At 49.0% G+C, this 23,756-nt stretch overlaps 1 protein-coding gene across 6 annotated transcripts in view; it reads left to right on the forward strand.

The window, feature by feature from the left end:
• Positions 1-23,756, forward strand: part of USP5 (ubiquitin specific peptidase 5) — a 73,671-nt gene that overhangs the window by 14,762 nt on the left and 35,153 nt on the right. For all 6 annotated transcript variants that reach the window (XM_063962475.1, XM_063962479.1, XM_063962476.1 and 3 more), the window contains 11 exons: positions 14,345-14,411; positions 14,627-14,760; positions 14,900-15,045; positions 15,169-15,353; positions 18,542-18,636; positions 18,719-18,912; positions 19,164-19,235; positions 19,543-19,624; positions 21,549-21,674; positions 22,372-22,525; positions 22,611-22,785. In XM_063962475.1, coding sequence (XP_063818545.1) covers positions 14,345-14,411; positions 14,627-14,760; positions 14,900-15,045; positions 15,169-15,353; positions 18,542-18,636; positions 18,719-18,912; positions 19,164-19,235; positions 19,543-19,624; positions 21,549-21,674; positions 22,372-22,525; positions 22,611-22,785 — 1,430 coding nt within the window. The remainder of the gene's footprint in view (positions 1-14,344; positions 14,412-14,626; positions 14,761-14,899; positions 15,046-15,168; positions 15,354-18,541; positions 18,637-18,718; positions 18,913-19,163; positions 19,236-19,542; positions 19,625-21,548; positions 21,675-22,371; positions 22,526-22,610; positions 22,786-23,756) is intronic.

Genomic DNA, 23,756 nt, shown 5'->3' on the forward strand with positions numbered 1-23,756 from the left:
TGGTTAGGGATGTATACAGAGACCCCTGAGCTGCTGGGCTAGGGATATATACAGTGACCCCTGAGCTGCTGGGATAGGTATACATACAGAGACCCCTGAGCTGCTGGGCTAGGGATATATACAGAGACCCCTGAGCTGTTGAGACGGGGATAATTATAGAGATTAGCGCACACGTTGAGCTGGCGAGACGGGAATAAATACAGAGATTAGCGCACACCCTGAGCTGGTGAGACGGGGATAAATACAGAGATTAGCGCACACCCTGAGCTGGTTAGACTGGGATAAATACAGAGATTAGCGCACACCCTGAGCTGGTTAGACGGGGATAAATACAGAGATTAGCGCACTCCCTGAGCTGGTGAGACAGGGATAAATGCAGAGATTAGCGCACTCCCTGAGCTGTTGTGATGGGGATAAATACAGAGATTAGCGCACATCCTGAGCTGGTGAGACAGGGATAAATAGAGATTAGCGCACACCCTGAGCTGGTGAGACAGGGATTAATAGAGATTAGCGCACACCCTGAGCTGGTGAGACAGTGATAGAGATTAGCGCACACCCTGAGCTGGTGAGACCGGGATAAATAGAGATTAGCGCACACCCTGAGCTGGTGAGACGAGCATAAATACAGAGATTAGCGCACTCCCTGAGCTGTTGAGACGGGGATAAATAGAGATTAGCGCACACCCTGAGCTCGTGAGACGGGGATAAATACAGAGATTAGCGCACACCCTGATCTGGTGAGACGAGGATAAATACAGAGATTAGCGCACACCCTGAGCTGGTGAGACAGGGATAAATAGAGATTAGCGCACACCCTGAGCTGGTGAGACAGTGATAAATAGAGATTAGCGCACACCCTGAGCTGGTGAGACAGGGATAAATAGAGATTAGCGCACACCCTGAGCTGGTGAGACAGTGATAAATAGAGATTAGCACACTCCCTGAGCTGGTGAGACAGGGATAAATACAGAGATTAGCGCACACCTTGAGCTGGTGAGATGGGGATAAATAAAGAGATTAGCGCACACCGTGAGCTGGTGAGACGGGGATAAATAGAGATTAGCGCACACCCTGAGCTGGTGAGACGAGGATAAATGCAGAGATTAGCGCACTCCCTGAGCTGGTGAGACAGGGATAAATACAGAGATTAGCGCACACCCTGAGCTGGTGAGACAGGGATAAATAGAGATTAGCGCACACCCTGAGCTGGTGAGACAGTGATAAATAGAGATTAGCGCACACCCTGAGCTGGTGAGACAGGGATAAATAGAGTTTAGCGGACACCCTGAGCTGGTGAGACAGGGATAAATAGAGATTAGCGCACACCCTGAGCTGGTGAGACAGGGATTAATAGAGATTAGCGCACACCCTGAGCTGGTGAGACAGTGATAAATAGAGATTAGCGCACACCCTAAGATGGTGAGACCGGGATAAAGAGATTAGCGCACACCCTGAGCTGTTGAGACGGGTATAAATAAAGAGATTAGCGCACACCCTGATCTGTTGAGACGGGTATAAATAAAGAGATTAGCGCACACCCTGAGCTGTTGAGACGGGGATAAATACAGAGATTAGCGCACACCCTGAGCTGGTGAGACAGGGATACAGAGATTAGCGCACACCCTGAGCTGGTGAGACAGCGATAAATACAGAGATTAGCGCACACCCTGAGCTGATGAGACGGGGATAAATAGAGATTAGCGCACACCCTGAGCTGGTGAGATGGGGATAAATACAGAGATTAGCGCACACCTTGAGCTGGTGAGACGAGGATAAATAAAGAGATTAGCGCACGCCCTGAGCTGGTTAGACGGGGATAAATAGAGATTAGCACACACCCTGAGCTGGTGAGACGAGGATAAATACAGAGATTAGCGCACTCCCTGAGCTGGTGAGGCAGGGATAAATACATAGATTAGCGCACACCCTGAGCTGGTGAGACAGGGATAAATAGAGATTAGCGCACACCCTGAGCTGGTGAGACAGGGATAAATAGAGATTAGCGCACACCCTGAGCTGGTGAGATGGGAATAAATAGAGATTAGCGCACACCCTGAGCTGGTGAGACGAGGATAAATAGAGATTAGCGCACACCCTGAGCTGGGGAGACCGGGATAAATAGAGATTAGCGCACACCCTGAGCTGGTGAGACGAGGATAAATACAGAGATTAGCGCACACCCTGAGCTGGTGAGACGGGGATAAATAGAGATTAGCGCACACCCTGCGCTGGTGAGACAGTGATAAATAAAGAGATTAGCGCACACCCTGAGCTGGTGAGACGAGGATAAATAGAGATTAGCGCACACCCTGAGCTGGCGAGACAGGGATAAATAGAGATTAGCGCACACCCTGAGCTGGTGAGACGAGGATAAATACAGAGATTAGCGCACTCCCTGAGCTGGTGAGACGGGGATAAATACAGAGATTAGCGCACTCCCTGAGCTGGTGAGACGGGGATAAATACAGAGATTAGCGCACTCCCTGAGCTGTTGTGATGGGGATAAATACAGAGATTAGCGCACATCCTGAGCTGGTGAGACGGGGATAAATAGAGATTAGCGCACACCCTGCGCTGGTGAGACAGTGATAAATAAAGAGATTAGCGCACACCCTGAGCTGGTGAGACAGGGATAAATACAGAGATTAGCGCACACCCTGAGCTGGTGAGACAGGGATAAATAGAGATTAGCGCACACCCTGAGCTGGTGAGACAGTGATAAATAGAGATTAGCGCACACCCTGAGCTGGTGAGACAGGGATAAATAGAGTTTAGCGGACACCCTGAGCTGGTGAGACAGTGATAAATAGAGATTAGCGCACTCCCTGAGCTGTTGAGACAGGGATTAATACAGAGATTAGCGCACATCCTGAGCTGGTGAGACGGGGATAAATAGAGATTAGCGCACACCCTGCGCTGGTGAGACAGTGATAAATAAAGAGATTAGCGCACTCCCTGAGCTGTTGAGATGGGGATAAATACAGAGATTAGCGCACATCCTGAGCTGGTGAGACAGGGATAAATAGAGATTAGCGCACACCCTGCGCTGGTGAGACGGGGATAAATACAGAGATTAGCGCACACCCTGATCTGGTGAGACGCGGATAAATACAGAGATTAGCGCACACCCTGAGCTGGTGAGCTGGGGATAAATAAAGAGATTAGCGCACACCCTGATCTGGTGAGACAGGGATAAATAGAGATTAGCGCACACCCTGAGCTGGTGAGATGGGGATAAATAAAGAGATTAACGCACAAACTGAGCTGGTGAGATGGGGATAAATAAAGAGATTAGCGCACACCCTGAGCTGGTGAGATGGGAATAAATAGAGATTAGCGCACACCCTGAGCTGGTGAGACAGGGATTAATAGAGATTATCGCACACCCTGAGCTGGTGAGACAGTGATAAATAGAGATTAGCGCACACACTGAGCTGGTGAGACCGGGATAAATAGAGATTAGCGCACACCCTGAGCTGGTGAGACCGGGATAAAGAGATTAGCGCACACCCTGAGCTGTTGAGACGGGTATAAATAAAGAGATTAGCGCACACCCTGAGCTGTTGAGACGGGTATAAATAAAGAGATTAGCGCACACCCTGAGCTGGTGAGACGGGGATAAATACAGAGATTAGCGCACACCCTGAGCTGGTGAGACAGGGATAAAGAGATTAGCGCACACCCTGAGCTGGTGAGACAGCGATAAATACAGAGATTAGCGCACACCTTGAGCTGGTGAGACGAGGATAAATAAAGAGATTAGCGCACACCCTGAGCTGGTGAGACGGGGATAAATAGAGATTAGCGCACACCCTGAGCTGGTGAGATGGGGATAAATACAGAGATTAGCGCACACCCTGAGCTGGTGAGATGGGGATAAATAAAGAGATTAGCGCACACCCTGAGCTGGTGAGATGGGGATAAATAAAGAGATTAGCGCACACCCTGAGCTGGTGAGACAGGGATTAATAGAGATTAGCGCACACCCTGAGCTGGTGAGACAGTGATAGAGATTAGCGCACACACTGAGCTGGTGAGACCGGGATAAATAGAGATTAGCGCACACCCTGAGCTGGTGAGACCGGGATAAATAGAGATTAGCGCACACCCTGAGCTGGTGAGACGAGGATAAATACAGAGATTAGCGCACTCCCTGAGCTGGTGAGACAGGGATACATAGAGATTAGCGCACACCCTGAGCTGGTGAGACAGTGATAAATAGAGATTAACGCACACCCTGAGCTGGTGAGACAGTGATAAATAGAGATTAACGCACACCCTGAGCTGGTGAGACAGGGATTAATAGAGATTAGCGCACACCCTGAGCTGGTGAGACAGTGATAAATAGAGATTAGCACACACCCTGAGCTGGTGAGACCGGGATAAAGAGATTAGCGCACACCCTGAGCTGTTGAGACGGGTATAAATAAAGAGATTAGCGCACACCCTGATCTGTTGAGACGGGTATAAATAAAGAGATTAGCGCACACCCTGAGCTGTTGAGACGGGGATAAATACAGAGATTAGCGCACACCCTGAGCTGGTGAGACAGGGATAAAGAGATTAGCGCACACCCTGAGCTGGTGAGACAGCGATAAATACAGAGATTAGCGCACACCCTGAGCTGGTGAGACGGGGATAAATAGAGATTAGCGCACACCCTGAGCTGGTGAGATGGGGATAAATACAGAGATTAGCGCACGCCCTGAGCTGGTTAGACGGGGATAAATAGAGATTAGCGCACTCCCTGAGCTGGTGAGGCAGGGATAAATACATAGATTAGCGCACACCCTGAGCTGGTGAGACAGGGATAAATAGAGATTAGCGCACACCCTGAGCTGGTGAGACAGTGATAAATAGAGATTTGCGCACACCCTGAGCTGGTGAGATGGGAATAAATAGAGATTAGCGCACACCCTGAGCTGGTGAGACGAGGATAAATAGAGATTAGCGCACACCCTGAGCTTGGGAGACGGGGATAAATAGAGATTAGCGCACACCCTGAGCTGGTGAGACGAGGATAAATAGAGATTAGCGCACTCCCTGAGCTGTTGTGATGGGGATAAATACAGAGATTAGCGCACATCCTGAGCTGGTGAGACGGGGATAAATAGAGATTAGCGCACACCCTGCGCTGGTGAGACAGTGATAAATAAAGAGATTAGCGCACACCCTGAGCTGGTGAGACAGGGATAAATACAGAGATTAGCGCACACCCTGAGCTGGTGAGACGAGGATAAATACAGAGATTAGCGCACTCCCTGCGCTGGTGAGACAGTGATAAATAAAGAGATTAGCGCACACCCTGAGCTGGTGAGACGGGGATAAATAGAGATTAGCGCACACCCTGAGCTGGTGAGACAGGGATAAATACAGAGATTAGCGCACTCCCTGAGCTGGTGAGACGAGGATAAATAATAAGAATTTACTTACCGATAATTCTATTTCTCGTAGTCCGTAGTGGATGCTGGGGACTCCGTCAGGACCATGGGGATTAGCGGGCTCCGCAGGAGACAGGGCACATCTAAAAAGCTTTTTAGGTCACATGGTGTGTACTGGCTCCTCCCCCCATGACCCTCCTCCAAGCCTCAGTTAGGTACTGTGCCCGGACGAGCATACACAATAAGGAAGGATCTTGAATCCCGGGTAAGACTCATACCAGCCACACCAATCACACCGTACAACTTGTGATCTGAACCCAGTTAACAGTATGATAACAAAACGAAGTAGCCTCCGAAAAGATGGCTCACAACAATAGTAATAACCCGATTTTTGTAACAATAACTATGTACAAGCATTGCAGACAATCCGCACTTGGGATGGGCGCCCAGCATCCACTACGGACTACGAGAAATAGAATTATCGGTAAGTAAATTCTTATTTTCTCTAACGTCCTAGTGGATGCTGGGGACTCCGTCAGGACCATGGGGATTATACCAAAGCTCCCAAACGGGCGGGAGAGTGCGGATGACTCTGCAGCACCGAATGAGAGAACTCCAGGTCCTCCTTAGCCAGAGTATCAAAATTTGTAAAATTTTACAAACGTGTTCTCCCCTGACCACGTAGCTGCTCGGCAAAGTTGTAATGCCGAGACTCCTCGGGCAGCCGCCCAGGATGAGCCCACCTTCCTTGTGGAATGGGCATCTACATATTTCGTCTGTGGCAGGCCTGCCACAGAATGTGCAAGCTGAATTGTACTACAAATCCAGCGTGCAATAGACTGCTTAGAAGCATGAGCACCCAGCTTGTTGGGTGTATACAGTATAAACAGCAAGTCAGACTTTCTGACTCCAGCCGTCCTAACTATATATATATATATATATATATATATTTTTAGGGCCCTGACCACGTCTAGTAACTTGGAGTCCTCCTAGTCCCTAGTAGCCGCAGGCACCACAAGAGGTTGTTTCAGGTGAAAACGCTGACACCCCTTTATGAAGAAACTGGAGACGAGTCCCAGTTCTGTCCTGTTCAAATGGAAAATTTTAATATGGGCTTTTGTAAAACAAAGCCGCCCATTCTGACAATCGCCTGGCCGAGGCCAGGGCTAACAACATGGTCACTTCCCATGTGAGATATTTGTCAACAGCATGGTCACTTTCCATGTGAGATATTTCAAATCCACAGATTTGAGCGGTTCAAACCAATATGATTTTAAGAAATCCCAACACTATGTTGAGATCTCACGGTGCCCCTAGGGGCACAAAAAAACTGTATATGTAATACATCCTTTACAATCTGGACTTCAGGAACTGAAGTCAATTCTTTCTGTAAGAAAATCTACAGGGCCGAAATTTAAATGTTAATGAACCCCAATTTGAGGTCCAAAACACTCCTGTTTTCAGGAAGTGTAGAAATCGACCTAGTTGAATTTCCGTCGTGGAGCCTTCCTGGCCTCACCCACGCAACATATTTTCACCACATGTGGTGATGACGTTGTGCGGTCACCTCCTTCCTGGCTGTGACCAAGGTAGGTATGACCTCTTATGGAATGCCTTTTCCCCTCAGGATCCGGCATTCAACCGCCATGCCGTCAAACGCAGCCGCGGTAAGTCTTGGAATAGACATGGTACTTGCTGAATCAAGTCCCTTCTTAGCTCCCCAGGCCCTTAGTCCTCTGTGAGCATTTCTTGAAGTTCCGGGTACCAAGTCCCTCTTGGCCAATCCGGAGCCACTAGTATAGTTCATACTCCTCTATGTCTTATAATTCTCAATACCCTGGTTATGAGAAACAGAGGAGGGAACACATACACAGACTGGTACACCCACGGTGTTACCAGAACATCCACAGCTATCGCCTGAAGGTCTCATGACCTGGCGGAATACCTGTCCCGTTTTTTGTTCGGGCGGGACGCCATCATGTCCACCTTTGGTCTTTGCCAACGGTCCACAATCATGTTGAAAAACTTCCCTATGAAGTTTCCACTCTCCCGGGTGGAGGTCATGCCTGCTGAGGAAGTCTGCTTCCCAGTCGTCCACTCCCGGAAAGAACACTGCTGACAGTGCTATCACATGATTTTCCGCCTAGCGAAAAATCCTTGCAGTTTTCACTGCCCTCCTGCTTCTTGTGCCGCCCTTCTGTTTACGTGGGCGACTGCCGTGATGTTATCCCACTGGATCAATACCGGCTGACCTTGAAGCAGAGGTCTAGCTAAGTTTAGAGCATTATAAATTTGCTCTAAGCTTATTTATGCAGAGAGAATTCTCCAGACTTAATCACACTTCCCTGGAAATTTTTTCCCTGTGTGACTGTTCCCCAGCCTCTCAGGCTGGCCTCCGTGGTCACCGGCATCCAATCCTGAATGCCGAATCTGCGGCCCTCTAGAAGATGAGCACTCTGTAATCACCACAGGAGAGACACCCTTTTCCTTGGATATAGGGTTATCCGCTGATGCATCTGAGGATGCGATCCGGACCATTTGTCCAGCAGATCCCACTGAAGAGTTCTTGCGGGAAATCTGCCGAATGGAATTGCTTCGTAATAAGCCACCATTTTTACCAGGACTCTTGTGCAATGATGCACTGACACTTTTCCTGGTTTTAGGAGGATCCCGATTAGCTCGGATAACTCCCTGGTTTTCTCCACTGGGAGAAACACGTTTTTCTGGACTGTGTCCAGAATCTTCCCTAGGAACAGTAGACGTGTCGTCGGAAAAAACTGCGATTTTGGAATATTTAGAATCCACTCGTGCTGTCGTAGAACTACTTAAGATAGTGCTACTCCGACCTCCAACTGTTCTCTGGACCTTGCCCTTATCAGGAAAGCGTCCATGTTTCTTTTAAGAAAAATCCTCATTCCGGCCATTACCTTGGTAAAGACCCGGGGCGCCGTGGACAATCCAAACGGCAGCGTCTGAACTGATAGTGACAGTTCTGTACCAGGAACCTGAAGTACCCTTGGTGAGAAGGGCAAATTTGGACCTGTAGGTAAACGTCCCTGATATCCAGTGACATCATATCGTCCCCTTCTTCCTGGTTCGCTATCACTGCTCCGAGTGACTCCATCTTGATTTGAACGCTTGTATGTAAGTGTTCAAATATTTCAGATCTCACCGAGCCGGTTGGCTTCAGTACCACAATATAGTGTGGAATACTACCCCCTTCCTTGTTGTAAGAAGGGTACTTTGATTATCACCTGCTGGGAATACAGCCTGTGAATTGTGTGAGGGGGAGACGTCTCGAATTTCCAATGTACACCTGGGATATTACATGTAGGATCCCGGAGTTCCCTTGCGAGTGTTGCTGAAACTCTTGAGATGACCCCCTACCGCACCTGAGTCCGCTTGTACGGCCCCAGCGTTATGCTGCGGACTTGGCAGAAGCCGTGAGGAGCTTCTGTTCCTGGGAATGAGCTGCTTGCTGCAGTCTTCTTCCCTTTCCTCTCCCCCTGGGCAGATATGACTGGCCTTCGCCCGCCTGCCCGTATGGGGACGAAAGGACTGAGACTGAAAAGACTGTGTCCTTTTCTGCCAATATGTGACTCGGGGTAACAAAAGGTGGATTTTTCAGCTGTTGCCATGGCCACCAGGTCCAATGGACCGCCCCTTTATACGGCAATACTTCCATATGCCGTCTGGAATCTGCCTCACCTGACCACTGTCGTGTCTTCGTCTGGCAGATATGTACATCACATTTACTCTTGATGCCAGAATGCAAATATGCCTCTGCGCATCACACATATATAGAAATGCATCCTTAAAATGCTCTATAGACAATAAAATCCTGTCCCTGTCAAGGGTATCAAAATTTTCAGTCAGGAAATCCGACCAAGCCCCCTCAGCGCTGCACATCCAGGCTGAGGCGATTGCTGGTCGTAGTATAACACCAGTATGTGTGTATATACTGTTATGATATTTTCCAGCTTCCTATCAGCTGGCTCCTTGAGGGCGGCCGTATCTGGAAACGGTAACACCATGTTTTTTATAAGCGTGTGAGCGCCTTGTCCACCCTAAGGTGTGTTTTCCAACTCGCCCTTACTACTGGCGGGAAAAAGGGTATACCGCCCATAACTTTCTGTCGGAGGAACCCCACGTATCATCACACACTTCATTTAATTTATCTGATTTAGGCAAAACTACAAGTAGTTTTTTCCCACCCTACAAAATACCCTTATTTGTGGTACTTGTGGTATCAGAAATACGTAACACCTCCTTCATTGCCCTTAACATGTAACTTGTGGCCCTAAAGGAAAAATACGTTTGTTTCTTCACCGTCGACACTGGGGTCAGTGTCCGTGTCAGTGTCTGTCGACCGACTGAGGTAAATGGGCGTTTTTACAAGCCCCTGACGGTGTCTGAGACGCCTGGACCGATACTAATTTGTCCGCCGGCTGTCTCATGTCGTCAACCGGCTTGCAGCGTGTTGACATTATCACGTAATTCCATAAGTAAGCCATCCATTCTGGTGTCGACTCCCTAGAGAGTGACATCACCATTACAGGCAATTTTCTCCGTCTCCTCACCAACATTTTCCTCATACATGTCGACACACACGTACCGACCTACAGCACACACATACAGGGAATGCTCTGATAGAGGACAGGACCCACTAGCCCTTTGGGGAGACAGAGGGAGAGTTTGCCAGCACACACCAAAAGCGCCATAATGTATATAACAACCCTAGAAGGTGTTGTTTCTATATATGGGCTCTTAATATATAATTATATCGCCAATTTATGCCCCCCTTCTCTTTAACCCTGTTTCTGTAGTGCAGGGGAGAGTGGGAGCCTTCCTCACCAGCGGAGCTGGTCAGGAAAATGGCGCTGAGTGCTGAGGAGAATAAGCTCCGCCCCTTTCACGGCGGGCTTTTCTCCCGGTTATTAGGAAAACTGGCCTGGGTTAAATACATACATATAGCCTTAATGGCTATATGTGATGTATTTATTTGCCAAATAGGTATTTATATTGCTGCCCAGGGCGCCCCCAGCAGCGCCCTGCACCCTCCGTGACCGTGTCAGTGAGCCGTGTAGCAACAATGGCGCACAGCTGCAGTGCTGTGCGCTACCTCTCTGAAGACTGTGAAGTCTTCTGCCGCCTGTTTCCGGACCTCCGTTCCGCCGTCTTTCTTCAGCGTCTGTAAGGGGGATCGGCGGCGCGGCTCCGGGACGAACCCCAGGCTGACCTGTGTTCCGACTCCCTCTGGAGCTCAGTGTCCAGTAGCCTAAAACTTCAATCCTCCTGCACGCAGGTGAGTTGCAAGTCTCTCCCCTAAGTCCCTCGTTGCAGTGATCCTGTCGCCAGCAGGAATCACTGATTAGAAACCTAAAAAAAAACTTTACTAAACAGCTCCTTAAGAGAGCCATCCAGTTTGCACCCTTCTCGGACGGGCACAAAAACCTAACTGAGGCTTGGAGGAGGGTCATGGGGGGAGGAGCCAGTACACACCATGTGACCTAAAAAGCTTTTTAGATGTGCCCTGTCTCCTGCGGAGCCCGCTAATCCCCATGGTCCTGACGGAGTCCCCAGCATCCACTAGGACGTTAGAGAAACAGAGATTAGCGCACTCCCTGAGCTGGTGAGACAGGGATAAATACAGAGATTAGCGCACTCCCTGAGCTGTTGAGATGGGGATAAATACAGAGATTAGCGCACATCCTGAGCTGGTGAGACAGGGATAAATAGAGATTAGCGCACACCCTGCGCTGGTGAGACGGGGATAAATACAGAGATTAGCGCACACCCTGATCTGGTGAGACGAGGATAAATACAGAGATTAGCGCACACCCTGAGCTGGTGAGATGGGGATAAATAAAGAGATTAGCGCACACCCTGAGCTGGTGAGACAGGGATAAATAGAGATTAGCGCACACCCTGAGCTGGTGAGATGGGGATAAATACAGAGATTAGCGCACACCCTGAGCTGGTGAGATGGGGATAAATACAGAGATTAGCGCACACCCTGAGCTGGTGAGATGGGGATAAATAAAGAGATTAGCGCACACCCTGAGCTGGTGAGATGGAATAAATAGAGATTAGCGCACACCCTGAGCTGGTGAGACGGGGATTAATAGAGATTAGCGCACACCCTGAGCTGGTGAGACAGTGATAAATAGAGATTAGCGCACACACTGAGCTGGTGAGACCGGGATAAATAGAGATTAGCGCACACCCTGAGCTGGTGAGACCGGGATAAAGAGATTAGCGCACACCCTGAGCTGGTGAGACCGGGATAAAGAGATTAGCGCACACCCTGAGCTGTTGAGACGGGTATAAATAAAGAGATTAGCGCACACCCTGAGCTGTTGAGACGGGTATAAATAAAGAGATTAGCGCACACCCTGAGCTGTTGAGACGGGGATAAATACAGAGATTAGCGCACACCCTGAGCTGGTGAGACAGGGATAAATAGAGATTAGCGCTCACCCTGAGCTGGTGAGACAGTGATAAATAGAGATTAGCGCACACCCTGAGCTGGTGAGATGGGAATAAATAGAGATTAGCGCACACCCTGAGCTGGTGAGACGAGGATAAATAAAGAGATTAGCGCACACCCTGAGCTGGGGAGACGGGGATAAATACAGAGATTAGCGCACACCCTGATCTGGTGAGACGAGGATAAATACAGAGATTAGCGCACACCCTGAGCTGGTGAGATGGGGATAAATAAAGAGATTAGCGCACACCCTGAGCTGGTGAGACAGGGATAAATAGAGATTAGCGCACACCCTGAGCTGGTGAGATGGGGATAAATACAGAGATTAGCGCACACCCTGAGATGGGGATAAATAAAGAGATTAGCGCACACCCTGAGCTGGTGAGATGGGAATAAATAGAGATTAGCGCACACCCTGAGCTGGTGAGACAGGGATTAATAGAGATTAGCGCACACCCTGAGCTGGTGAGACAGTGATAAATAGAGATTAGCGCACACCCTGACCTGGTGAGACCGGGATAAATAGAGATTAGCGCACACCCTGAGCTGGTGAGACGAGGATAAATACAGAGATTAGCGCACTCCCTGAGCTGGTGAGACAGGGATAAATAGAGATTAGCGCACACCCTGAGCTGGTGAGACAGTGATAAATAGAGATTAGCGGACACCCTGAGCTGGTGAGACAGGGATAAATAGAGATTAGCGCACACCCGGAGCTGGTGAGACCGGGATAAATAGAGATTAGCGCACACCCTGAGCTGGTGAGACCGGGATAAAGAGATTAGCGCACACCCTGAGCTGGTGAGACAGGGATAAAGAGATTAGCGCACACCCTGAGCTGGTGAGACGGGTATAAATAGAGATTAGCGCACACCCTGAGCTGTTAAGACTGGTATAAATAAAGAGATCAGCGCACACCTTGAGCTGGTGAGACGAGGATAAATAAAGAGATTAGCGCACACCCTGAGCTGGTGAGACAGGGATAAATACAGAGATTAGCGCACTCCCTGAGCTGGTGAGACAGTGATAAATAGAGATTAGCGCACACCCTGAGCTGGTGAGACAGGGATAAAGAGATTAGCGCACACCCTGAGCTGGTGAGACGGGTATAAATAGAGATTAGCGCACACCCTGAGCTGGTGAGATGGGAATAAATAGAGATTAGCGCACACCCTGAGCTGGTGAGATGGGAATAAATAGAGATTAGCGCACACCCTGAGCTGGTGAGACGGGGATAAATAGAGATTAGCGCACACCCTGAGCTGGTGAGACGAGGATAAATACAGAGATTAGCGCACTCCCTGAGCTGGTGAGACAGGGATAAATACAGAGATTAGCACACACCCTGAGCTGGTGAGACAGAGATAAATAGAGATTAGCGCACACCCTGAGCTGGTGAGACAGGGATAAATAGAGATTAGCGGACACCCTGAGCTGGTGAGACAGGGATAAATAGAGATTAGCGCACACCCTGAGCTGGTGAGACCGGGATAAATAGAGATTAGCGCACACCCTGAGCTGGTGAGACCGGGATAAAGAGATTAGCGCACACCCTGAGCTGTTGAGACGGGTATAAATAAAGAGATTAGCGCGCACCCTGAGCTGTTGAGACGGGGATAAATACAGAGATTAGCGTACACCCTGAGCTGGTGAGACAGGGATAAGTACAGAGATTAGCGTACACCCTGAGCTGGTGAGACAGGGATAAATAGAGATTAGCGCACACCCTGAGCTGGTGAGACCGGGATAAAGAGATTAGCGCACACCCTGAGCTGTTGAGACGGGTATAAATAAAGAGATTAGCGCGCACCCTGAGCTGTTGAGACGGGGATAAATACAGAGATTAGCGTACACCCTGAGCTGGTGAGACAGGGATAAGTACAGAGATTAGCGTACACCCTGAGCTGGTGAGACCGGGATAAATAGAGATTAGCGCACACCCTGAGCTGGTGAGACCGGGATAAAGAGATTAGCGCACACCCTGAGCTGTTGAGACGGGTATAAATAAAGAGATTAGCGCGCACCCTGAGCTGTTGAGACGGGGATAAATACAGAGATTAGCGTACACCCTGAGCTGGTGAGACAGGGATAAGTACAGAGATTAGCGTACACCCTGAGCTGGTGAGACAGGGATAAATAGAGATTAGCGCACTCCCTGAGCTGGTGAGACAGGGATAAATACAGAGATTAGCGCACACCATGAGCTGGTGAGACTGGGATAAATACAGAGATTAGCGCACACCATGAGCTGGTGAGACTGGGATAAATACAGAGATTAGCGCACGCCCTGAGCTGGTGAGACGGGGATAAATAGAGATTAGCGCACACCCTGAGCTGGTGGGACAGGGATAAATGCAGAGATTAGCGCACTCCCTGAGCTGGTGGGACAGGGATAAGTACAGAGATGGCATGACATGGGGGCAAGACTGGTGAGTGAATATATACTTTCATTAGTATGTTTGTTTTGCAGAAGTCTGATGACTCCAGCTCTAACATAGGAGATCCTCCTCGCAAGAAACCAACCCGTCTCGCAATAGGTAAGAACCGAGTCTCTGACCTCTCTACCCGGCCACACTGTTGGAATTGGCTACACCGGGGGCTGTGTCTGGGACTGTCAGTCTGTAGGATAACATTGTGAGTTTTTCTCTCCTGCGTCCTGTTATTTCTGCCTCATGCTCTGTATTACCCCCACCGGCTATTCTTACATCCTCCTTCCGCCGTCTCATCCTCCGTGTCTCTCCCATTTCTCTAGGAATGGAGGGCGGATTTGACATGTGTGATGAGCAGTGCGAGTATGAGGAAGAGTTGAAATTGGTCATTCTGCCCGAGTTCCTGGAGATTCAACGGGATGGACTATTGGGACTCCCAGAGATGGTCAGGGACCGGGTGGGTAATGTGAGGTGTGTGTGTGGGGGGGTGGGGGGGATATACACTGGTAGATATTACTATAGTTACATAGGGGCTTTAAGGCAGAAGACTGGTGTATTTCATACTGTTATATACGCTCTTGTTTCCGACTATCCAGGTAACTTCTGCCATTGATGCCATCTTAGCAGCCGATTCCGCTTCCCGCAAGCAGGAAATCCAGGCGTGGGACGGGGAGGTGAGACAGGTCTCGAAGCATGCGTTCAACCTCCAGCAGCTAGAGGGAGCTCCTCGCATTCCTCCATGGTGAGTGGCTCCAAGCTCGTCTATCATTGATATTACCCCATGTGTCCTGTCCATTTACACTGACTTGTTAGCCTTTGCTCCAGCTCCCTGTCATTGATTAGTTGTATCTCCCGTTTTCCGCAGCGGCTGGAAGTGTAGTGTCTGTGACCTGCGGGAGAATCTGTGGCTCAATATGACCGATGGCGCTATCCTTTGTGGGAGGCGATACTTCGATGGCAGCGGAGGGAACAACCACGCTGTTCAGCATTACAGAGAGACTGGGTACCCACTCGCTGTCAAACTGGGCACTATCACCCCCGACGGAGCTGGTCAGTCCTCTCTTATTCTCTGTTTATTATGAAATGTAACTTCTCAGTTCTAATCTCTCATTTATTTTTTTTATTTTTATTTTTTGTTAATAAGTGCGATCAAATGTGCTTATGGTGGTATAAGTGAAGTAACTCTTAAGGTGGGTACACACTGATAGATATATCTGCCGATCAATTGATCTGCAGATATATCTATGGACGGATCGGACAGTGTGTTGAGCATGCACACTGCCCGATCCGTCGGGGACTGATGTCATGAACTGGCCGGGCGTGTACACGCGCCCGCCCAGTTCGGCTGTCAGTCACCGCCGGCTGGCGCAGCATGTGTACGGGCGGTTGGACGACCGCCCGTACACACAGCGACGCGCCAATAGATCAGTAGATATATTGGCCGTCGGCTGTGCTCCGGGGCCGTCGCGATATGTCTGTGAACAACGGAGTTCACAGACATATCGCCCGTACACACTGGCCAACGGACCTGCGATATATCGGCCGTTCAAGAGAACGACCGATATATCGGCCAGTGTGTACCCACCTTTAGTTATATCCGTTTCTATTGTGTGAGTCAGTTGTGTGTGATGTAGGTGCAGTAATGACCTTCTCACAGCTACGGCTCATCCTTCTGAACCTGTCCGCTCTCTGTGACCCTGTTCACCACCCTCTCCTCCTTCTCACCCTCCACTGTCTTGGGCATCATGCCACTACCCTCCAATTTCTGTCCTGCCCTTCTTATCTCTCTACCTTCAACTCTTAACCCCCCCTCTCCCTCTTCCTGTTCTTCAGTTTTCTGTCCATGGCCCCTATTTCTTTTCTCTGTAGGCTACCTCCTCCTTTTCTTGATATCAACATCTTAGTCCAGTGATTTTCAACCTTTTTCAAGTCGCGGCACACTGACCAAATTTTTTAAATTGCCAAGGCACACCATCAGTATCTCTCCCCCCCCCCCCCCCCCCCAAAAAAAAGAAAAATCAAACAAATGCGTTGACCTCTGCAGTAATTCCACACATTGGCCCCCCACAGTATTTCCACACATTGCACCCCCAAAGTATTTTCACACAGTGACTCCCACAGCAATTAAATAAATACAAATTCACTGGCCCCTACCTGGGAGTCAGTGGATATGAAGCTCATTTCCCTCTCCCTGCCTCAGCCACTGGAGTTTATGCAGCCGGAGGAGCAGCACAGGGTGAGACAGCAGGCAGGTGAGCGGACAGCTCATGTTTCCCTCTCCCTGCCTCAGCGTCTGGAGTGCATGCAGCCGGAGGAGCAGCACAGGGTGAGACAGCGGCATGCGCGAGTCACAGGTTACGGGCCGCAGTCCAGCGCAGTCAAAAACAGTGTGGGGATGGCAATTGGTGATGTCAGCGGCTAGGCATCGGGCATCTGTGGCGGCACATCTGAGAACCGCTGGCGGCACAGCGGTTGAAAATCACTGCCTTAGTCGTTCTATAATACCACCTTTATGCAGGGCCGGATTAAGGTCCACATGGGCCTGGGGCTGAAAATGATCAAGGGCCTATTATGAGAAGTTGAGGAGGTGTGGCTTGTGTTGTGTGGGTGTGGCCACTGACGTGGGCGTGTACACTCCCTACACTGTAGGTCCTAATGTCTCCCAATATACATTTAAGTAGAAAAACAGCATCACTTTGTGAGGAAATTAAAAATAGAATTTTAATTATTTTCGTTTACAGCACCCATGTGACCAGCTGGGTAGTTAATAATTATCTTTCTGTCATGGTAATGGGCCTATTTTTATCTGGGGCCTGGAGCTGTAGCTCCATCCGCCCCATTGTTAATCTGAAACTGCCTTTATGCTGCTGATACACAAATCTACGTTTCCCCCTGATCTCAACTCCGCAAGCCCCTCTCGCATCTCTTAATACCCCTTTCAGATTGACAATAGACGGGTCGCACCCGGGAATGTGTACACAAGTGCTTCCCAGGTGCGACCCGGCTTGAGACCCCTTCAGACTTGCTACCTGACCCGGCATATTGCCGGGTTGGTGACGTCATCGCTGATGCTACCGGAGGCGGAGCTTGGAGATAATCATCTTCAAGGGTGACACCCAGGCAACAGACACAAGGGCAGGAGAGAGGCTGGTGTTAGGAACAGAAATAGTAACATGGGAGGGGTTGTGGAGGGTCGCCTTGACCCGGCTTACCCGTTCACACTGCACCACATCCCGGGTCGGTTCCGGATTCAACCCAGGTCAAGACCTGGAATGAAATGCCGGGAGGCTCGTCCCGGGATATTCTTTCAGAACCCTTTCACACTGGACAAATTCCAGGGATGATGCGCGTTCATGTGCAATAACCGGGGAAATATTTGTCAGTGTGGAAGGGGTACAACTGTCTCTTCCACCTCTCCATCAGTTTCCTAGCACTTTAAACTCAGCACGACTACAATTTATTGGTGTCCACCCCCCCTCCCATGTCACGATTTCTGTTCCTCAGCTCTTCTCTCTCCTTCACCCCCACATTCATGTTATTTCTCAGTTCTGCCAATCTAACCTCCACAGCATCTCCAGGATTTGACCCTTCCTGACTCTTGAGACTTTGTAAGCTCTTGTTAACAGCCTTTTTGTCTCCTCTATGGACTAGTCAACCTCCTTCTCACTGGTCTCTCTTTCCCCTTCCTTTCCCCTGTAAAAATCTATACCAATTGCTGCTACTCGTCTCGTCTGTCTCGTTGCTGTGATTCAAACTTTACTACTTCAACTTCACTTGCTCCCCTTCCCCTACAGAATCCAGTTTAAGCCGGGTCTCCCCTGTATTTCCGATCTTCTCTCAATTCACATTACCTCTCGTCCCCTCTTCTCTTTCTCTGATTGTCGTCTTGCCTCATCGCTGATCACCTTCTCCCACTGCCGCATCCAAGTCTTTTCCCGCGCTACTTTCCTCCTTTTGAAGCCACTCTCCCACCATAACAGATGGTCTACTAGTCTGAATCCTTTCATTCACTGAGAACTCATCTCTGCGTTCCAGCCTAGCAGCTCTGCTCATACCCTCTCTCCTTATCTCTACGCGTTTCACCACCCAAATTATACCCCTATCTCCTGGGGGTAAAATATTAAGATTATGCAATGCTTGTCCTTCACGTTCTCCTTCCCTTTTCCTCTCTCTGTGCTGTGCTCTCACCTCTTTCTGTCCTTTGTTCTTGCTCACTGAACACTGGTACTTTCCACCAGATGTCTACTCCTATGATGAAGATGATATGGTTCTGGATCCCAGCCTGGCTGAACACCTGGCTCACTTTGGTATTGATATGATGAAGATGCAGAAGGTGAGCGAGTCCTTATTAGGGTGTTCTCACTGGCCTTTAGTCACCCCCCTACCACATGTGTAACATGTTTTCCCACTGCCAGACGGACAAGACCATGACGGAATTGGAAATCGATATGAACCAGCGGATTGGAGAGTGGGAGCTGATCCAAGAGTCGGGGGTACAGCTGCAGCCCCTGTACGGACAAGGATACACAGGCATGCGCAACCTGGGGAACAGCTGCTATCTGAACTCCACCATGCAGGTTATATTCAGTATACCTGCCTTCCAACGCAAGTGAGTGGCCAGGAGCCCACAGCAGAGGGCGTAAGGGTGGAGCTCCAGAGCAATCCGGAGTCCGTGCACCAAAGGCTGGGACACTGGTGTCTTTGGCTGGAGAGATTAGATAATCCAGGCCATTGCTAATCTAAGGCCTGGAATGAGAGGGTAGAAGTAAACCGTGGTCTGGTGCCTGTAGTGCAGGGGTGAGAGGTGCCGGCCTGGCCTGTTGGGTCAAGTGGGGCCTAATTTCTGGTTTTGACTTTTAGGTACGTAGAACGAATGGAGCACATTTTCCAGAAGGCACCGGCTGATCCTACACAAGACTTCAGCGCACAAGTGTAAGTGAAGAGGAACATGGCGTTCCTATATGTAATGTACATGTCTGCAGGGAAGAACTTTGCAGTATGTCTGTAGTCAGTAGGATGCTGGTACGTCTATGGGACCAGGCTGTGGCCCAGCACTGGCTGCTATTGGTGTCATGTGGAGGGGATGTGTCTGCAAACACCTGGAGTAGTTCATCATGCAATTATAGGGAGTTAAGAGTTTCGAAACACTTCCCTTTATATGCGCATACATGTACAATATAATGTTGATGATTATTTTGGCAGCACAAAGCTATAATTCACCTTTTATTGGTTCCAACAGAGCCAAGCTTGGCAGTAGTTTGTTATCTGGTGAATACTCAAAGCCGGCTCCTGAGAGAGAGGGCGACAGTCAAGAGCAGAAGGTAAGTCTTGTTTTTAAAAATAAATAAAAAAAATTCCCAAGTTGCAGGTACACAACAATATTAATCTGCCAGCTGAACATGTAGGGAACAAACTATAGATATCAAGGGAAGACAGACAAGACAAAAAAAAATGGGAGTGTGGTAAGAAGTGGATATGAATCTTAACAAACAACCCAAAGAATTCCACACAGTATAACCCGGCTGATGATGATGAGTAAGACGGGTAAATGGAACATTGGCTAGCGAGCTGGGACCTGTTAGGATTCTTCTGACCGTTGGGAAAATGTGGATAGTCCGCCACTGGGGATAAGGCGGGGATGAAGAATGGATTCTCCCCTTGTAACGGCCAAGATTTGACCTGATCACCAATACAAAGACAAATGCGTCAGAACCGCGCACCATCTGTAATTTTTTTTTTTTTGTGGCATTAGTTGGTGAGAGCCCATGAATAGGTACTAGTCATAGTTGTGTTCCTCCAAATATAGCGTCAGAGTGAGAGGAGAGCCGATCATTCTAGGAATACACTGACACAGCCTCCATAGTATGTGTAGTGTTGTGGATTTGTGGGGCACAAGGCTGCACAGCATCTGCCAGTGGAGAGAACTTGTGAGGTAGTGTGTATTCCAGCGCAATTACCTTTTACAGTTTAAATGTATATAAGAAGAAATAATAATCAATTTGATTTAACTGTGAAAGTTTATTTAATATAAAAATTTAATAATTTACACAATTTTCTAGAGCCTTGATTCGATCAGGTCTCAAAGCACATAGACACAAAGACAAAAGAACACAAAAAAAGAGAGAAAAAAGAGGGTGGTGAGAAGAGAGAAGGGGAGGAAAAAACAAAAGACAAGAAGAAAAAATACCTTTTGTTTAAAAAATATTTGTAGTTGATTTTTCTTATATGATTTGTTCAAAAAGAATTGTCCATCAAGGATGGTGTAGCATCAATGAAGCGTCCACAGTTCATCAGTCATCTTCTTGGTACTTTAAATATTAGTTTCCCTTGTGGTTAATGTACATATTCAAAGTCTCTAAAAAAGGTAGGACTTACCCTCCAGTGGGGTACAGTTCAGTGGTGAGTAAGTAAGTGGTGAGAGGGTGTTTTGCCGGAAAAACTGGGCTATCCAGGTATCCAAAGCCAGGTCCTGGAACGTCCAAGCTCTTCTCACCGATGTATCGCCTTGTGGCTTCTTCAGGGTGTCTGAGGAGAACATATGCATAAAACAAGGGTCTACGAGGTTGGCAAAATGTGAAAAGTTCACTTGTGAGAGCTTACACCCTGGTGGCATACCTGAGGATAGAGGAGTGAGTGTGGCTCAGGGTGGCCGGGCTGACCTCTCTGAGTTATAGGTTCAGCACAAGCTTCACTTCCATTCCAGGGTTTTGCACCTTGAACGGTTAATTCTCACCATCTGCACTTGTTCTCTTAGGGAGAGCTGTATCAAGCCTTGGACAGTCACAAAGTAGCAACTAATCGGCTTTTTCAAACACTGCTTGTAATTTGGCAGGAAGAAGTTGCTTGGTACTTTATCTCTCTCCAAGGCTTGAGGTTCACAGGATGGCTAAAGCTAAGAAAAGAGGGGTATAGCGGCCGGGCATCCCTTGCTTGGTGCGGTCTACGATAAAGATCAGGTTAGCCGTGAACAAGATTTAGGAGCTGGGATTAGTTTGTATTTAGCAGCCCCCTGTCAAGAACGAGGGGGTGAGTACAAACCGTTGGGGAGTCTAGAACATTACATCACAGTCTAATCTGTGGATGGCTTTGTATACGTCCAGCACAACATCATGGCTGGCTGTACATACAGAGACCAGGGACCATGGGACCAGAAGCATCTGGAGCCTGCTGTTTTGTAACCACTGTACCTTCTTTATGTTCCCTAGTGTAGATATTTACTGTATACTCCCCTATGTTTGTCTGCAGGGGCTGCAGGACGGAATTGCACCACGTATGTTTAAATCACTGGTTGGAAAGGGACATCCTGAGTTCTCTACTAACCGGCAGCAGGACGCCCAGGAGTTCTTCCTGCACTTCATAAACATGGTGGAGGTAAGGCTTGCGCGCGGCAGAGGTGATGGGCGCTGTGTTTATGGCAGAGGTAAGGCCTGCGCGCGGCAGAGGTGATGGGCGCTGTGTTTATGGCGGAGGTAAGGCCTGTGCGCGGCAGAGGTGATGGGCGCTGTGTTTATGGCGGAGGTAAGGCCTGCGCGCGGCAGAGGTGATGGGCGCTGTGTTTATGGCGGAGGTAAGGCCTGCGCGGGGCAGAGGTGATGGGCGCTGTGTTTATGGCGGAGGTAAGGCCTACGCGCGGCAGAGGTGATGGGCGCTGTGTTTATGGCGGAGGTAAGGCCTGCGCGGCATAGTTGATGGGCGCTGTGTTTCTGGCGGAGGTAAGGCCTGCGCGCGGCAGAGGTGATGGGCGCTGTGTTTATGGTTTAGGTAAGGCCTGCACGCGGCAGAGGTGATAGGCGCTGTATTTATGGCGGAGGTAAGGCCTGCACGCGGCAGAGGTGATGGGCGCTGTGTTTATGGTTTAGGTAAGGCCTGCACGCGGCAGAGGTGATAGGCGCTGTGTTTATGGCGGAGGTAAGGCCTGCACGCGGCAGAGGTAATGGGAGCTGTGTTTATGGTTTAGGTAAGGCCTGCACGCGGCAGAGGTGATGGGCGCTGTGTTTGCAGGGTCACCCTGTTTTTAGACCCGATGAGCCCTCACGCTCATTGCAGAAACCTAATTCTGTCTCCACAGAGGAATTGCCGCAGCTCGTCTAATCCCAACGAGGTTTTCCGGTTTCTGGTGGAGGAAAAGATAAAGTGTCTGGTTTCTCAGAAGGTGAAGTACACCCAGCGGGTGGAGTACATCCTGCAGCTACCCGTGCCCATGGAAGCGGCATTAAACAAAGGTCGGTGGGAGGCCGCGGTGGCTTGGGTTATAGAAGTGACGCCTCATGCTCTGTAGCTTTTGTTTACCTGTACCTGTAATTACAGAGGAGCTGTCTGCCTATGAGCAGGCCCGATTACAAGCAGAGCAAGATCACAGACCCCCTCCTGAGCTAGTCCGAGCCCGGATCCCATTCACGTGCTGTTTGGAGGCCTTTGCTGCCGCTGAGCAGCTCGACGAGTTCTGGAGCGCCGCCCTGCAGGCCAAATCTAATGCACTCAAGTAAGCAGAGAGAAGGCGGAAAGTGTCCTTTTTGTTTGTTTGTTTTCTTTCGATAATCTACACACTGGCAAATTACAATTTTATTGTCTGCATTACCAAATATGACCACCAGTTGGCGATGTAGAACCATTCTATTTAAACCGTATAGACCGAGCAGTGTAGTTTATACAGGGAAAGAATCCATATATAACGTACATGTGTTGTTAAATGCATCACAATGTCTGTTTTTTGTTGTTTTTCTTTGAGAATACAAATTTAGTATCATTTAAATAGTACATTTACAGGTTAAAATATAATGAAAAATGTCATGCTGATACCTCTTTAGTAATTTCCAAATACTGCAATAGTACTGATGCCGCTGCGGTTATTCTGTTCTCTCTTACAAGAAGTAACAATTAGAGGAGGGCTGAGAGTAGTCTTAATGATACATATCACAATACGTTAATGCATCTTGGAAAATTACTGTTCCTTATTTCTCTGACGTCCTAGTGGATGCTGGGAACTCCGTAAGGACCATGGGGAATAGCGGCTCCGCAGGAGACTGGGCACAAAAGTAAAAGCTTTTAGGTCACCTGGTGTGCACTGGCTCCTCCCCCTATGACCCTCCTCCAAGCCTCCGTTAGATTTTTGTGCCCGGCCGAGAAGGGTGCATGCTAGGTAGCTCTCCAGAGCTGCTTAGAGTAAAAGTTCTAAATAGGTTTTTTTTATTTTCAGTGAGACCTGCTGGCAACAGGCTCACTGCATCGTGGGACTAAGGGGAGAAGAAGCGAACTCACCTGACTGCAGAGTGGATTGGGCTTCTTGGCTACTGGACATTAGCTCCAGAGGGACGATCACAGGTTCAGCCTGGATGGGTCCCGGAGCCGCGCCGCCGGCCCCCTTACAGAGCCAGAAGAGCGAAGAGGTCCGGAAAAATCGGCGGCAGAAGACGTTCCTGTCTTCAATAAGGTAGCGCACAGCACTGCAGCTGT

This window comes from Pseudophryne corroboree, chromosome 3 (assembly GCF_028390025.1).
Source record: "Pseudophryne corroboree isolate aPseCor3 chromosome 3, aPseCor3.hap2, whole genome shotgun sequence".
Taxonomy (NCBI): Eukaryota; Metazoa; Chordata; class Amphibia; order Anura; family Myobatrachidae; genus Pseudophryne; species Pseudophryne corroboree.